A 17,659-nucleotide genomic window follows, 5' to 3' on the forward strand; every position below is an offset into this window, starting at 1 on the left:
ACATGTGTTCTCTCTTAAGAAATGTCAGTATGGATCAGTATGGTCTCTCTGACACGACCTGTGCTACTCTATGCTGGATGTACCAGAACAGGCTTATTGCATTCCAGAAGATAGTTTTACTTGGAAAGTAGGATGGATACTACCATCTGAAAGGTTATGCTCGTATTAAGGAAATCAATTATCCTGCTTTTCAGATGTTTATTCAAATATGTAACAGGAATAGCTAACGGGAAATTGGAGATGAATTGCGTGTAGATCTTAGTATATATATTTTTTGCAGAGAGGAAAATGTTAGTAGGGTAAGAGGTATAAGGAAAAACTGAGAGGGCACCATATCAGTTTATCTGAAGGGAGGATGTCAGGAGCGTGGAGCCAGATTCTTCTCAGTGTTGCTAAGCAAGAGGACAAGAGACAGTGGGCAGAAACTGATACACAGGAAGTTCCAGCTGAATGTGAGGAAGAACTTCTTTACTGTTTGGGTGACTGAGCACTGGAACAGATTGCCCAGAGAGGTTGTGGAATCTTCCTCACTGGAGGTATTCCAGAACCATCTGGATGCAATCCTGTGCCATGTTCTCTAGGATGACGCTGCTTGAGCATGGAGGTTGGACCAGATGACCCATTGTGGTCCCTTCCAATCTTACCAGTTTTATGATTCTGTATTTCCTACAAAGTCACTCAAATCTGTTTATCCTGTAAAATTTTCCTTATGCTTTATTGTGGTCTGAAAACTCATTAGGTATCTTTAATTTAAAGACTTGCTTTTTTTGTTGTTGTTGTTTCTTGAAACATCTCTGAAGTTTACTGTCTACTTACTTTAACAAATTGTTTGCTTCAATCATCACTTCATAAAACTAAAGCAGGCAAAAATGTTAAAGTCCTACATTGCATTAAGTTATATTGTTTTCTTTTCTTGAGATACGGCACATATGTTGAATATATTTCTCATTATTTTAATTTGCATTGTTTGTGTCGTCCAAACCCATAATGACTTGATCTCCTTTTCATAGTTCCTTGTTTTAACATGGAAAATTGTGAGTTCTGGACAGGAACATTTAATATTTTCATACATATGTTGGCACATAGGACACTTCAGCCTCTAAAATTGATGTTGTAGTTCTGATTGTTAACTTTTTTTTCATGAAAAGAAAGATGGTGCAGGCCTTTCAACACTGAGATTGATTGACTCTGCCAACCTGAGGGCAAAAGCCTTTGCCTTTCTGCTTATTTGCAAGGTACCTTGTGGTCCCTTGCTGCTGACCCTGTGTCTGTGTGTGTTGCAGTTATACAATCAATGCAGAGGTGAAGCCAGTGTTACTGTGCTAAACAGACAGGTCACCCTGTCTGGGCTTTAAATAGTAGCAAATCATAAAGGCATCTTTGAGCTGGGGTAATGCACCAACCAGAGTTAAGAATGGGCTTGTTGCCTGTCTATCTGAGAAGCATTGTCTTCTTAAAGTTCTGATTGAGGTAGTATTTTTATAGGTGTATGTCTATAAATAACATAAACATTGATGCTTGTGTGACATTGTGAACATCATTCCATGCACCTCCTGCAGATCATAAGTTGATCTCATTGTTCGAGAGAATGTTTGCTATGTTCTTGCTGACAGAATACGTGCAAATGTTCATTGGGTCAGTTCTTATTCTGCTACCAAGAACTACATTATATTGGGATATGGATATCTGTGGGGTGCATAGTGGCATGGTTGTCTCTTCATTCTTTGATTTACAATGCATGTTGTGGGCGGTGGTGTTAAGGAATTTAAAGCAAGGCAAATGTTATTTGACAATTTTGAGTCTGCTTAAATAAATTTGTTCAGTACTGGTTGTGAATAACTTGGAAATCATGCAACCAACTGGAGTCTGCTAAGTTAACATGCCGTTCTTTCCAGACTGTCATGCAAAATGATGGACGTTATGCCATTGGAAATGTAACTCAAAACTTAAAATACATCTAGTACTATTGTAATCTAAATTACCAGGGCTCATTCATGGTACATTTCAGATAATACTTGTTTTGCTACAAGTGTTAGTTTAGTTTCGGATAGAGTCCTGAAATGTCTGTATCAACTGTATGGCGTCTTTCTGTACAGGTCAATGTAAGTGCAAACATCACTTGTTTAAATCACAAGATCCTTCACCTTATATGCTTAGGTAATTAACAAAACACCATCTTTCTTTTATTATTAAGCAACAAGTTTTCTGGAGAATTCAGGAACACTCAAATAATCTGATACAATTGATGGAGTTAAATACTTTTAGGCCACTGATTTTTGCTTCCTTTTCCATTCTGCTTTCATCCAAGCTACTTTCACAGTAACTTCTGAATGCCTCTAGGGGAACCATTTGAGGTCTTCTGGGCACTGTTTGGCTAGTATGGTAAATTGGAACTGTTGTGTGAAACCAATAAAGTGGGAAGGGTGCATGCCACAGGGAATTTGTTCATTTGGTTCCTTGATTACCTACAACCATCCAGCCATTACATCTGGGACCCTTATTGGAAACTCTTCACTGCAGCCACGCAGCATCTTAGTCGGCAATACCAGCTCTCTGAAACGGTGGAATTAACCTGGGCGCTGAAAAGCAGGTGATATATTTTTTTTTTTTTTTGGTGTATATGGCTTCTGCTGGAGGCAGGTTCTGAGTTCTAGAGCATTTTTTATGTCCTGCTTTGTCTTAGAGAAGTGTTTCCTTCTGTTCAATTTAGGAGTCAAAAACTACTAATGAAAAATCGAGAGGTAGAAGCCCGAAGCCAGCAGAATCCTCTTCACAGTCCTCCAAACATCCTTTCCAGTTGGCCAATATTTATGAATATTATGATGCAGGGAACCACTGGTGCAAAGACTGCAATACCATCTGCGGGACCATGTTTGACTTTTTCACACACATGCATAATAAGAAACACAGACAGGTATGTTGCAGGCTTCCTTCACTAAGTGCATTTCATATTGCTATGAATATTAACACAAAAGCATACATCACAGAACTACATTTTACAAGAGAACCTGAAGTAATAACGAACCCAAGAAGTAGTTTATCAAATTCTTTTCCACTAATACTGCACTTGAGCAGTTGTACAGCTACTGGTGTATTCCAATTATTGTAAGTGGGGCCTGTGTTCAGTTTGCTGGGGTTTGCCACTTGTGTTTCACATGTTTACCTGTTCTTTGAGGTCATTTACATTTTACACTTTTCACAGGTTATTTTGTTGTTGTAAATTGTAAAATGGGAGGGAAAAGAGAGGAAAATTACTTCTTGTAAATATTTGCACGTTGATTTTAATGTTCAATGTTCTAAAAGGATATTAAAAAGGAAAAAGACAAGTGTTCTTGCCTTGCTAGTGTAATATATGAGCCTATATACCTCTATCACTGTGCAAATAGACCCTGGATCCTTACAACAGACCTTGGGCTTCGAAGACCCAGACTGAGACCAAACAAGAGTCCATAAAACGCATTGATAAGATAACGGTTCCTGCCAAAGGTATGTTAATTTTTATTAACTCAGCTGTCATCTGTCTTTGCCCTCCAGCAGGTTCCACTTGCTCAGAGAAAGGAATTTTCAAAACTTTACCTTGGTACAGGAGTACATATAGTTCCTGTATTGTTAGGGAAAAGGCAAATTATTTATATATTCATATTTAAAATACGAATGTCTAAGAGGCCTGCCAGTGGTCAACTCATTTTATTAATCTGTTACATATTACTAGTAGTGCCCACTAAAGAAGAATCTGCAGTGTCTTAGATAACTGTAGCAGGTTCTGTAGGCACAAGGATGCAGCCTTGCTGAACTTCAGTGAAAATATTTGTGGTCTGTTTATAAACCAGGTGCTTAGTATTTGAGTAGACTATACCAGAAAGATGGAAAATAGATAAATTTGTAGGAAATGTTAACCTACTTGAATACTCAGTTACCTTTAATACAATGGAGAGCAGTTAAATCTGAACCATAGTGATAAACTTCTTCACTTTACATGTTTGTTCCTGGTAGTGGTGGTTCCTATAATGTAACTGTAGAGGAGAGTAGCATTAACTATTCCTAAAAGAACAGTACTGGAGGTTTTGCTGTTTTCTTTGGCCAACTTTGTTAAGAGCTTGGCATTTATTAAGTTTTGTTTCTCTGATAATTTGCTTTGGCCTTTTCAGGCTCTGAGTTTCTGATTCCCATCACTGGATATTATTGCCAGCTCTGTCAGGAATTTTTTGGAGATCAAATCTCAGCAGAGCAGCATGTGAAAAGTCATCCCCACAATGAGAAATACAAGGTTGGTAACTGGTGTACTAGGAAAGAGACATTCCCTACATTGGTTTCCAATTGTTCTGTCTTCCTTTCCTGAAGAATGACATTTAACTCCTTGTATTTGGTTATCTTGGCTACATTCTACTGAATTAAATAAGCAGAACTTCCCACTACATCATTACATAGAGATATTTTATCTGCATGAAGCTGAAACAGTGTCTACTGTAAAGTGACAGCACTGCTACAAGCAGTTTGTAGTAGCTCAGTTTCTTGGTAGGAAAAAGTTCCCTGTTCTCTTAGTGTTGAGATGGCACTTGCTGAACAAGTCAAAATTGTCAGAGAGCTGCATTTATGTATTTATTTTTCACAGAAACAGTGGCTAAAATGTTGCTGTTTACTTCCACAGAAATACATAGATGAAAACCCACTCTATGAAGAGAGGAGAAATCTAGACCGTCAAGCTGGATTGGCTGTAGTTCTGGAAACAGAGCGCAGGCGGCAAAACGAGCTGAAACGGAAACTGGTTGAGAAACAGAAGGAAGAGAAGGATGAGAAAAACCCCAAAATAATAAAGAAGGAGGAAGTAAAGAGTACTCCAGAGTCTGGAGAAGGGAATAATGAAACTCAAGGCAAAACAGATTCTTCTGGGCGAAAAATGGGTATCACGGTAAAGCTAAAGAAGGAAGAGAAAACAGAGGAGAAGAAAGAAGAAAAGAAAGAGGAATCTAAAAAGGAATCACCAAGCCAGACCTCCTTTGGGAAATTCAGCTGGAAAAAGACAGAGAGAGAGGATAAAACCCCAGGAGCTATTCCAAAGGAAGAGAATACAGAAGGAAACAAAGAGGATAACAAGTGTCAGTCTGTGAAATCCCATATCAAGCCCATTGAAATCAAGCTGTCTGGGAAAACTGTTATTCCACACACTAGCCCATGGACACCAGTTGTTTCCACACCGACACCAACAAAAATTCTCCCCAATCTACCAGTCCCCACCATGATTTTCAGGAAGTCTACTACTGCAACAGTTAGTAAACCACCACCTTTGAACACCTTTTTATCCATAAAATCCTCTGGAACTACCACCAAACCACTGCCAGTGGTAAAAGAAACAACTGCAGATCTTCTACTGCCTCCAGATATCATATCAAAAGCTTTTGGAGGAGAAGAAGTCATTTTAAAAGGCTTGGAGGAGGATTTGAAAGCAGCAGAGAAAAATGAGTCCTCTCAGACTGCAGATAGACTCCCTCCACCCTGTCCTCCACCAGCAATCCAGCCAGCAGCTGTCATCCCTGCAGATGAAGTAGCTCCAGGTGTGTCTGAAAGTGAACAGACAATGTTGGCAACGCCCGTGAGACCACCACCACCTTCAACTGCTTTCAGTGAACAAGCCAAAAAGATAGAGAAACGGAATTCTTGCTTGGCCACAGCCAATGCTAAGGATCTCTATGATATTTTCTACAGTAGTGGTGGAAAGGGTTCCGCTGACAGTAAGCTTGTGAGTTCTGCGCTTCCAAATGGAGAAAACCCTAATATAACAAAATCTGCAGACTTATCTGCAAATCACAGAACAAATAGTAGCTCATCCTCATTGAAAGAGGATTCTGAGAATGTAGATTCCTCACAATGTAATAATCAAGTGAGAGGGAGTTTTGTTCCTGTTGAAAATCAGGCTGAAATGAACAAGAAGTCACTTCAGCCCCACCTATCAGAAGTGGCAGTCACAGAATTATCAGAAAAAAACCCTGTTTCTGGCATCCAGATGCCTGCAGATATTGGACTTGTTGATACAGGAGGTGGAGAGCAGGCAGGCAGTCTGGAATTCTGTGATCTACAGAAAACTGAGGTCCAAGAGAAGGTTGGACAGGAAGATGGAAATAAAACTCCAGTTACAAACACAAATGTTCCTGGTACCTTGGAGAAAGACATAAAGACAAAAGACTGGCAAATAAAAGCAGTAAAGCCTAAGCATAGCCTACACCCTAAGACTTTGTTATCTGAGACACAGAATGAAATTCAAAGTTCGGGAAATTCCCATTTGGTACAGGAAAAGTTAAATGGTAACTGTAGAACTCACTCAGAAACTGATAGTCCAGACTTGCTCTGGGGCACTTCTAGAGCTAGTAATGGAAAAGAACTGATAGTCACAACTCATTCTTGTTCTGAAAGTGGTTGGGATATATCAAATACTCCAAATCCAGAAATAAATTCTGGTTGTAATGAGGTTAATGGTTCAGAATTGACAGAGAGACAGACAGAAACTAGAAGTACCCTATTAGAAGCTCAGGAAGAAGTTCAACCTAAACCTTCAGGTCATACAGTGTTGGATAACCAAACTCAGATGCAGGGAGTTGAACGGTTACTCAATACCTGCTCGAACATTGTTGAAATCAGACCCAGTCTCAAATTAGTAGCTGAAAATGAAAAAAAGTCATTAGGACCCACTGGATCAGATGCAAGATTAGATAATTTTCTTCTCAAGAGACCATCAGAGGATGTGAAACACATGAAGACTCCATGTCAGAAAGCAGAGCTTGAGTTAAAAAGCACTGATTTCAATTTGGGGGACAATAAGGTAAAACATGAATGTTTCAGCATCCTTTCAGCAGGACTTTTAAAGGAAAATGCAAAAGAAGCCACCAAACTAGAAACTGTTGCATCCATTAGGCTGGAGTCCAGTAAACTTAAAAAACTGGGCATTGAAAGAACAGTGAATGACACAGAGATAACTGATTTTGCTACATTGACTTCTGGTAGTTGTGAAAATAAAATTTGCACACAGATTTCTCAGAATCCTATGCTGCAGCCTGAATCACAGACCTCAAATAGTGACACTACAGAAGTGGTCATGCCAGTTCTAGAAATGCAGGGCATTTCTCCCACGTCTGAGAAACTTGTGCAAGTGAAGGAGAGCAAAGGTGGCACTGTTGAAGTGCCGTCACTGAGCTGTGGCAGAGGCAGCACAGAAAGTCATGCTTCTGAGTGTGTGGAAACCTTATTGCCTGGGCTCAAAGAAGCACACGGGAAGGTGGGTGGCTCAGGAAGCAAGGGAATGTGCACCATCCAGAGCAAGAAGACTGAGCAAACAGAAGCTCCTGACAGTAGTTTGGAAGCTGCAATGAATTGAGGAATTGCTGAAAGCATAGCAAAAAGCCCAGTGGGTTGAAGTAAATCCAGCCAGTCTCAATATTTGAGGAGCCAGAGCTGGGATTATGTATATGGGTTTTGTTTGTTTTTCTTTTTGTTCCAGCTGAGAGTTTTGGGTGTATTTTGCATTCTGTGGTAGGACCTGACTAAAGTGAAACGTAAATCATCAGAAGGCAGTCACATACTTTATTCTGTACATAATTAATTGTGTAAAATGTTTTTTCATGTGAATTCTTTTGACAAGTTCTTTTCTACACTCTGCTATTAAAATGGAATCTCGTTTATAATGTGTGTGTCTTCTTTATTTTGGGGGCTTTTATTCTTTGACCATTCCTGGGTGTTTTCCAGCTCCCCAGTTTGTGTCAGTAGCACCGTGAGTAGTTCAGCTGCTGAGACAAGCTCAAGAACAGCAATTTAGAACTGAGGAAATGGAGACTTGCAGAAGAACTAAAACTGAAAATTTCTTTGAACTGTAATGCATGGCTTTGTTTACTTTTGTTGTTTGAAATGCAAGAATGTGATTTTGTTTGTGTATCTGTCTCTGTGATTTGTAATTCCTGTTGTATTACATCTGTACTTGAGGTGTTTCACTGTATTGTATAAGCACATGTATGGATGCCACATCACTAAGCAAGGGGAGAAAATCTGTCCCGACTGGCTTTTGGAGAAGAAAACTAATCGGTAAGGCTCTGTGGCCTGACACCTGGACCAGACACATTGAGGTCACTTACCTGATTTGAAATGGGCTTTCTTTCATTTTATTGTGATCCAGTAACTATTTGTGTTAAATCATTTAGCAGCTGACCAGCTCTGAAGAAGCAGAAGATCAGAACCCTGGTGTCAGGAATTGGACTCGCTTCATGTGATACAGACACATGCATGCCTACCCTGAATGGTCCTTGAGCTATTGAGTGTGATGGTTCTCATTTGTATAGCTTGTTAAAGACTAAAGTATTAAATGTGTTTCCTTGGATAAATACAACATTTTTATTTGTAAATTGTTTAAAAAAATAAACATATGGAGGTCAATAAGACTTTCTTCTTGGTTTTTTTTTTCCTTAACTCAGTAAAATTGTTTTATTTCAATTAGTTTCTGACTCCTATAGTAGTTGATAAAATTGAGAAACTGTAGAAGATGAAGATATTCAACGGTTAGCCTGCTCAGTAAAAACCAGTTCAATAAAAACCAGCTGAAGTCAGTGGAAGAACTACCATCAACATCATCAGTGGAAGTTTTTTTAAAGTCCTGAACCCTGTGTAAAACCAGAGGTGGGGCATCAGGGAGGGACCCCAGCAGAACTTGAATTTCTGTAATCACTACCTGCATATGGACCTCTGGAGAAAGCAAAATCACCATTTGTCTTCTATTTCTGTGACTGTGTGAGGAAGGTATGACATGTTTCTCAGAGTCTTGCAGTGGTTTTAATACAAGAAATGTAAGAAATGTCTAAGCTGAATTTGGAAATCTAGTAAAAATGGTCGACAGTAAAAAGGGTAGTTAAGTAAAAACAGAAAAAAGGTAATTAAGAAGGGAAGAGAGTTTTGAGAAGGTCTCTTTGAGCTGGTTTTATGATGCTAAGCAGTTACTGCATTGACTGTAGGAAATCTTTGTTAGTATCATTGCCCTACTTTCATCAGTTAGCTGATTTACTGTCAAATCCAAAGAAAACGAGGTTTGACATGCTTTGATAGTTTAAGATGGAGTTGGGCAATGACTAAAGATTGCTTAAATCCTGGTTTATAAAGAAGTCCTTTGTAGCTGCTTCTTGGTTTTCTTCTGTATTTTTTTGTTATATACCTGAGTTTGTTTGTTTACATTTGACAGATAAATTTTTCCCCACATTTTCTTTCCATTTTTTTCAGTAAAGTGTCTGGTTTCTTGTAAATCCACAGAGGAAGAGGGGAATTGATTTTCTTACCTGCCTTGTATTGAGAGATATAAGTGCAGGGAAGGGAAATATTAAAGGGAAGGCTGAATGTTCCTAGAGTTGTGCACTCTAGATGGTGCTGTCTTGGAATACACAAATGCTTTCTGGTTAGTTTCCTTTTGCAGATTGGTTTTCATGAAGGTCTCAGTGCATACAGGGGCAAATGGAGTAATCTGGACAGTTTTCTTCAGACAACCTTATTCAATGCTGTGTTATCTGTGTGGAACTTAATTTTAAAAAATAACTTCATTTTTGGGGGAAGGACAATATAATTCCAGGACCCTTGTTCTGTGTTCTACAGTTGCTTCTGCAAGTAGTGGTCGTGGTCAGTGCTGAACCTGGCTGGCCATGAATGCAGAGGAGCTAGCACCAAGGGCAAGCAACAACTTTGCAAAGGAGAAACTGGGAGTTGTTACCCCGTGTATGTCTAAAGCTTTCCAGGATCTGAACCTTCCTGTGGTCTAAGTTAAATACTACTTCTCTTCATGCTCTTTATTCTATCCCTGAGAGGAGGTAGGGCTTTTTACTCCTGGAAGGAAGATTAACTTGGTCTCTTTTGGGGAAGGAGTAAACAGTAATCCTTGAACCTCTGGAATGGACAGGCAAGAACATAGTGGGTGGTGTAAGTGATGACATCTAGGAAGATTGGCACACAAGAGGCATTAACCTTGTAATTTCATGAAATGGCATGTATTTTTATTTATGTATTTTTTCTTTTTTTTCTTTTTTTCTTTCTTTTCTTTTCTTTTTTGTTTTTTTTTTTCCCTGTGGTTTCCAGAGTAAATGATTTATCCACTGTACTCGTTCCCTGTGCTGGCAGAGCTGTAGCATAGTGCACTGACTGGGAAGCCTAATTTCTAGGCTGGCCTTGGACTCTTCCAGATCCTCAGGAGGAGGGGTGAGTTAATGGGGATTTACTTGTCTCTTTGAATGGTGCAATACATTACCTCTCCTTGCTGACTAATTCTCTAAAAACTGCGTAAGGCATAAGAAGTCACCTTTTTCCTGGTTTTCAGAAAACTTCTAATAGGAGGGAAACAAATATAGTTAGAATGTTTCTATCTTTACTTCAAACCAGGCACAAATACCTAGTAAATTCATAGAACAATGGATTAACTCTTAAGTCTTCATTTCATGCTGTAACCTTTAGTTTGTCATAGTGGAGGCTGGCACATCCTTTCTCCTGGATGAAGTTTGTTGCAAAACCAAGCTTGATTAAGAAGCAGTGGAAGAAGAGACATAGAAATGCTGCAGTCATCCTATCTGTTTTAAGGCCAGGTGGGTTTTTAATACTTCTTCCAGTCTCTTTGAATGTACATTTGGAAATGAGAAGAAACCTTCAAATATTTTAGGCAAAACACAGTAATTTTTCCTGGAGTAGTCTGTTGGGTAGGTAAACCTTCCTTCTAGCTTGCTGGAATCTTGTCTTTGACTAAGTTTTAACTAAGCAGTAGAAAGGCTTTTGGGGGGATTTTTTGTTGTTTTAGAATTTTAAATAGTGTGTGAGCAGGGAAGAAATGTAGCAACCATAATTCTGTTAGTAAAGTTTTTCCAAATGCATTTATGCCCTAGTGGTAAAAAGTATAAATAGTAGATTAAGATATAAGGTCTCTGCCATTTGGCACAGACTTTCCAGAATCATTATCCCTGAAAGTATTCAAAAGAGTGTGGATGTGGCACATGAGGACATGGGTCAGTGATGAACACAATGGTGCTGGGTTAACAGTTGAACTCAATGATCTTAGAAGTCTTCTCCAGTCTTTGTGGTTTTATGATTTCTTAATTTTTGCCAAGGGTGGTAATAAATGCCTAATTTTTGTCTAAGAGAAGCTTCACAAAGAACTTAAATTTTCTCATGGAAACAGTAGGAAATGTGGGCAAAGGTAATTTTTTTTTTTTTTTATCCTGGTAAACCCCAAACAGTTTTTAGAAATACCTATGAAAGTAAGTGGTGGTAGCAGGTTTTTTTTTTAAAAAAACCCACAACCGTCCACCAAGCCAGTGCATCCCAAAGCATGACAAAACTGTATTTCTGTAGTGCAGAGGACAAGAGGAATCACTTGAGGCAGGTTTTCATGCGGTGCCTGATGTAATACTGTGTTGGTTTATTATTCTGTCAGAACATGACGAAAGGTTGAAAGGAGCAAAATCATTCTCTGAGACAGAATTCAGTCCTTTTGTGCCTGCTGCACAGTTACGTGCAAACAGCCTCCATGCCAGCAGTGTGGGAGTATAAAGTATAAAATTTTACTTGACTCCTCTGCTTCTGTCTGGCATGAAGAGAGAGATGCAAGTTATGGTTGCTAGACTATCCTTTCTGTCAGCTGTTTTCAGACAATATGGATGTGTTCATGTTTGTAGCCAACTTGAGCAGAATAACGCAGCTGCAGAATTTATATTCTGCCTTAGAGCAGAAATCCAAGGCTCCACAGTTAGAATTAGGTTTTGGGTTTTGTTTTGTGATCCCACCTCCACCTCTTCTTGGGCTGTCACCTTGCTTGTGATGAGAAGGCTGGTTATCGTATGTTAGCAGTCATAGGCTCTGGTAAAATGAGCCAAGCTGCTGTCACAATTCCAGGGAAGCTGTCCATCAACTGGGGATGCAGAGAGCAGAGCCATTAGGATTGGTTGGGCACGTGGTGGAGAATAGTTGGAACACCTGCAGGACATAAAACCTGCATCAGAGCTGCTTCAAGGCAAACAGTATTCCCTTTCCCAGCAGCCTGACTGAAGAATCTTCATTTTACAGACAGCAGAGGTAATGTTTTCAATTCTTAATCAAATACAATTTTTCTTCAAGAAGCTGCTTTTGTGGGGGAGTTTCAGCCAAAACCTAAGCAACACTGAAATACTACAAGCCATTTGTGTCACCACCCTGTTTAATTTGCTTACAAACTTTAGACGAATGTAGAAACAAAATAATACTTTAGGAGCCACGGTAGCTGTGATGGATAAAAATCCCTGTAATAGCTCTCTGGTAAAGAAATGATAGGGATGGTCTTCATATCAGATCTCACATTAGGCTGTATTCATATCCTGTCAGAGATGAAAAAACCAGAAATTGAGTGTAAATGCCAGTAATTACATGAGAGGAATCTTGTAGCTAGGCACCTGCAAGATGGGTATTTAGACATGCTTGATTAGTGAAGAAAAAAATAAAAAGTCCATTAGCAAAGGAATATCAGTGCATTTTCTCTGAAGAACTGTAGGCTTAATGTAATTAAACCCATTGGATACGGTGCTTTCCAGGCACTGTTTCAATTTCATGTCCTCTGCTAGTTAGTTTCACACATTATATTGCTTTACCAAGGTAAGAGAATGGTTCAAAATCAGTGTATCTCTGTCACGTCCAACCTAAGGTTAAAAAAGTAATTCACACTTCTGTTTTATGTATTCAGTGCAGTGAAGTCATGCAATGGAATCAGTTTGGCTGGGTGAAAAAAAATCCCATATTTGCCTTGCTAGAGTCCTTTGTCATTCATATTTGATCTGTCTGGCGGTTGATAAAAGATACAGGCATGGACAACCTGCCTCAAGCTGCTACAATGTCTACAGAAGAGAGATCATCCAAGATAGTAAATAATGTGTAATTACTTCTCCAAGAGTTGAATTTGTGCTTCAGAATGCAAGAAAGGCTTACAGGTTGAAGGTTTATTTCAGGTTTGTAAGATGAAACCTTTTGCTTTATATGGTTAGGATCCTAGACTAAAGCATCAAATACATGGCTTTTAGTTATCCTACTTCTCACAAATCCTTTCTCCTAGTGAACTGACTGCATTCACAGTGTGTTCATTGACAGCTGTTTTTTTACATTTTGTATTATGCTTCTGTTACGACCCATCCTTGAAGGTGGGATAACTGATGTTCTTCTTAATAATACATCCCTTGGGGTGGATTAGAGTGAAATGACACTAAATTACCAGTGTTTATATATACATGCCAGGTTTATTTCAGAACAATTTGACTGCCAAGGATAGGAGGTATGTAGCTGGTTTGATTATTATCCGTAGAAATATAACAATACAGAAGTGTAAAAATAACATGTAAGAAAATGTATAAGGAGAAGAAGAAAGGTAGAAGGAATAGGTGAAAGGTCTCAGAAATTAGTTTGAGGGCACTTTGGGGGTCTTAGTGGTTTGTGACACCTTCTAAGACATGACAGCTGCCTCTCTTGACAGTGTAGCTTAGCCAGTTATGCCCTGTCGGGAGGGATGAACACCTTCAGGCCTCTGTGTGAATGCCCGATGCCTCCCCAGCTACCCCGCTTCCAAAGGGTCTTTTTATCGGGCTTCTCCCTTACCTGGCTCAAACCGCAGCTGTAGCCGCCTCTGCACCTGGGCTGTGACCTTGCACAATGTGCAAAGCACCCTGCTTTTGCAAGTGGCCCATTGAGTCATTGCCCATTAACATTCCAGTCTAACAGCTTGACAAATTCCTTCCACACTAGCTCTTAGCTATTGAAAGGTTTGGATGCAGAGGGGAGGGAAACAATTAAAAGGGCCTAAGATTGGGGGTTGTAACAGTCAAAGCCACCGGATGCTCCAGCAAGTGGGACTTTAGAATGGACATAGTTTGCTGTAACAAGTCTTTGTTTTTTGCCGCTCTTGATTACTTTCCACAGGAGCTAAGAAATTGTTATGTGGAATTGGCAGACTTCTGGAAACATGTTCTGAGAAGGTGAGTGCAGATTTGCATGACTGGAATGGTATCTTTTGCTCCTCTCTTTGGTATGAGGGCACATTCTTCTTGTTATTATTAATGTGATTAATAATTGAGGCTTTCTCTCTATTCTTACTGGGTAAACCTGCTGGTCATGGATATGTCTCTAATTTAAGCTCTTTTGCCAGCATCCAAGAAGACTCTGTATGTGTGGATTCCTTTCTCTCGATTAAACAGTGTTATTTTAAAAACAAACATTAAACTTTAATGAAATTATACTGATTTCTGAGTGTTGTTTGTTTAAAAATTACTCTCTAAAGAGGACTGAAAAAGTGCGGGCTACTACGAGGCATTAATAGTGGCAGGAGAGGGCACTAGATTCTGAAGCTTCTTGATTCATAGGGCCTTTACTCACCCTTCTGTATCACTTGGAAGAGCTGCTTAAAGTAGGGAAAAGGGCTTTTTAAAGCTTCTATCTCTATACTTCATTCGGAATCTTGCAGCTATTTTTAAACTCAGCTACCCTGTTAAATTATTCATGCAAACTTCAGTGTCATATATTCACAGAAGTGCCTTGTTAACTCTTGTCACAAGTTTTCATCTCAAGGGAGGTGGTGCGGTGTTTCACCAACAAAAATGTCCTGACAGCAGCTGCCAGGCATGTAAAAGAATAAAGAAAGCCTGTGCTTATTCTCTTTTTTTTCCAAAGATTTATCATAGCTGTTGCTTATTCTCAAAAATAATGTGTGAGAGATCGGTTTACAGTGTGTAGATAGGCTCATCCTGCTTGATATATGATAAAACCTCACAAACTAGTTTGTTGCTGCTCCTCAGGGAAGAACATTTTAGATTTTTTTTTTTGCAGTAACATCACACAGTCAGTCATATCCATCAGTGTAATCTTAAGTATTGAATTACCAGCTCTTAGCTTGTTGTGTTATTGATCCACTTTCTCTTTCTCCTTCCTTAATTGCTACTGCAGAGGCTGACTGGTAAACTAATTACCATAGCACTGACATCCTTTGGCTAACAGAGGTGTAATCCAGGGGTAGATTCATACAGCCTGCCTAGAAGGGATGGCCTGTACTTTAATTGTAATCAAAGCATCACAGCAGCAGAGATCCGGCTGCTCCAGAAAATATTCAGGAACATGGTCTATACAGCTAGTGAAAAAATTACTTGCCACACAAAGGCTGCATTTTAATCCATGTTCTTTGGCAGAAATTACCTCCTGCCTGCAGTAGAGGTGTTAGTTGGAGTTGGTGAACCTGGTTGCCCAACAGAAGTGAAGCTTCCTGCATCTTTGCCTCGCCAGGTCAAGGCAGCATCAAGGCTGTGTGAGTACTCCCAGTAAGCACACAAACACATCTATGTGTGTGCACATGGCCAGCCACACAGATAGACACATATAAAACCAGAAAACAGCACTTCTGCAAACGGAAACAGGACCAATACCATAATCCTTTTCCCCTCTCTGGAATGAAGGTCTGCAGTGGAACATACAGAGAAGACATACAGCATGGGCCTCCTTAGTAACAGGACAGATTCTCATTCATTCAGTAGCCTTAGGATCCTTGTTCCCTCCAGCTGCAGATACCCACTTCATGGCAAGCAGGTCATGGCAAGACCTCCAGGCTCGCTGCTGGCACCCACAGACTGCGGATCCACTCAATAACCAGCCTTGGGCAGTCCCCCTGTCCCCTGGCCCTGGTACCCTCTTGTCTCTGATCCTCTCAGGCAGACCTGATGGCACAGCAGTAAGGACTGAAGAAAGTCCAGAGGGCCGAAAGTAGTCAGAAGCTGGGTGAATAGCAGGGGACATGTCAAATGTCATTGTCCTGTTCTTGATCTTTCACGGTGTCTGGTTTCATTTAGTACTACCAACAGGCCATTTGGCTAACCAGAGCATGCTCCCAGCCAGAACTGACATTCCTTGATACCTGGCAAATCCAGCTGTATGTTTGGCAGACAGTGGGCTTTTAGCTGCAGCACAGTGGCTGGATTCTGTTGCATGCAGACACTGCAGCAACTGCAGCATCCTCAGAGAAATTAGTAAAAATACCGATTTTAATACAAAAGTGCTTAGCAGCACTTTACCACTCTGCACCTGATAACGCTCATCTATGTTTCACGCTGTTCTGCAAATACAGATTTCATATTTCATGACTCTGTCATGAGATTTTTGACAACCACAGTGCCCATAGGCAAGACCTGAGGTGGGGTGGTATAAACCCTGTAAAAATAATTGGTCTGTAATGAAATAAAGTCTGCCTTAAAGTTGTTGTCTTTGGCTAGCTTTCCTATGGAAGTGAGGTTTAAAGCATCAGGGTGTGTCTTCAGTGACCTGGGCAAGTTCAACAAGCCTCCACCACACTGGTGACAGGTTCTTTTGGTGCAAAGCTGAAGGAGGGGCTACAGCTTTATTAGCTGTGGGAGAATATGCACAGGAGGAAGTTGTTTATCTTCAGTCAGAGCTCATAGCATCTCAAACACCAAAACCTATCCATCACAAAAGGCAAGCACACAGGAAACCAATTGTCTTTGTTTAATGACAACTGACATCCAAGCAGTGGAGCACCTCATATCTCTCAGAATAAATATATTCAAGCTGCAGAGCCTCAGGCCATGGGCTGCCAACTTTCTTAACCTGTATGTAACAGCCTAGGAGCACCTGACCAATATTCACCTCATACATCCCCATCCCTGCAGGGCTAAAGGGGCCAGCAGGGGTTTACAGGGGTCCCATGAACAGGACAGCAGCAGTCTGGGCTGGTTTGCTTCTTCCCATAGGAGAAATCAGTACTACATGGCTTTTCCAGCAGTGACACAGTGTAGGGAGTCATGTCTAGCTCCAGCCAGGACATTGCAGTCAAGCTGCCTGAGGGACACACTGGGCTCCCAGTCCTACACCTCTTTGTGAGTGAGGGCAGGGAGGGAAACAGCCGTAACAAACCTACCCCAGGGAGAGAACAAACACAAGGAGAATTGCTCAGTTCTGCAGGTTGACAAGTCTGCAGAGCCTTGTGTAGCTCAGGGAAATCTATCCCACTTACAGCCCTTCCCTGAGCCTAAAGTCCAAGTGGCGGCTGCTTTCAGAAGTAACCCATCTGCAGAGATCTGGATCTCATTGTGCAACAGCAGACTGCTCAGGACAATACTATTTTGTTCAAAAAAATGCTTGTACTCAAAACAAAAACTGTCCAGTGTCAAAATAAATTTCTTCTAGGGGAGCTGGGATGCTGCACAGTGGCCATTCACACCTCCCATGTCAAATTTGTGTGGTGAAAACCCCTATGTTGGTAGGAAAAGAAATAATCATGACTGATAAGACACAATGACAAAGCAAAGCTCTCATCCCTGTCCCCAGGAGCTGCCTACTCCTTAGGTTAGCATCATGCCTCCAACTATTCTTCTCTCCAGCCACGAGATCCTTATGTTTTTCAAGAAACTGCTGGTTCTCACAGCACAGAAAGAGACATAAAAGCAGTTATGGAACTGAGTGATAGAGACTGGAGAAGATGCCTTCCAAATTGTCCCTACCCTGCAGTATTGGCACAACTGAACCCAAGAGAGAAATACATTCATTTGTTTCAGAAGGCAGATGTCATCAGCTGAGTGCCAAGATGAATACGGCCCTTCTGTGGCGATGCTTATCTGAGCAGTAAATGTAGATGACAGCAAATGTC

General features: G+C 40.4%; 1 protein-coding gene across 5 annotated transcripts in view; it reads left to right on the forward strand.

Annotated features, from left to right (window-relative positions):
- The window catches only part of ZNF318 (zinc finger protein 318), a 33,088-nt gene extending 18,858 nt beyond the window's left edge, over positions 1 to 14,230 (forward strand). Inside the window, exons 7-11 of one of the 5 annotated variants that reach the window (XR_010079372.1) lie at positions 2,711 to 2,914; positions 3,387 to 3,486; positions 4,149 to 4,267; positions 4,649 to 8,067; positions 8,184 to 8,420. Coding sequence is in view for 3 of the 5 variants with exons in the window: in XM_063390661.1 (XP_063246731.1) it covers positions 2,711 to 2,914; positions 3,387 to 3,486; positions 4,149 to 4,267; positions 4,649 to 7,366 (3,141 nt within the window). In the remaining 2 variants the exon portion in view is untranslated. Of the gene's footprint in view, positions 1 to 2,479; positions 2,915 to 3,386; positions 3,487 to 4,148; positions 4,268 to 4,648; positions 8,421 to 10,092 lie in introns of those variants that run through there. The other 4 variants (XM_063390661.1, XR_010079373.1, XM_063390663.1 and 1 more) reach the window with 4 other exon arrangements.
- Positions 14,231 to 17,659: the final 3,429 nt, after the last annotated feature.

The sequence above is a fragment of the Prinia subflava genome, chromosome 2, assembly GCF_021018805.1.
Source record: "Prinia subflava isolate CZ2003 ecotype Zambia chromosome 2, Cam_Psub_1.2, whole genome shotgun sequence".
NCBI classification, from domain to species: domain Eukaryota; kingdom Metazoa; phylum Chordata; class Aves; order Passeriformes; family Cisticolidae; genus Prinia; species Prinia subflava.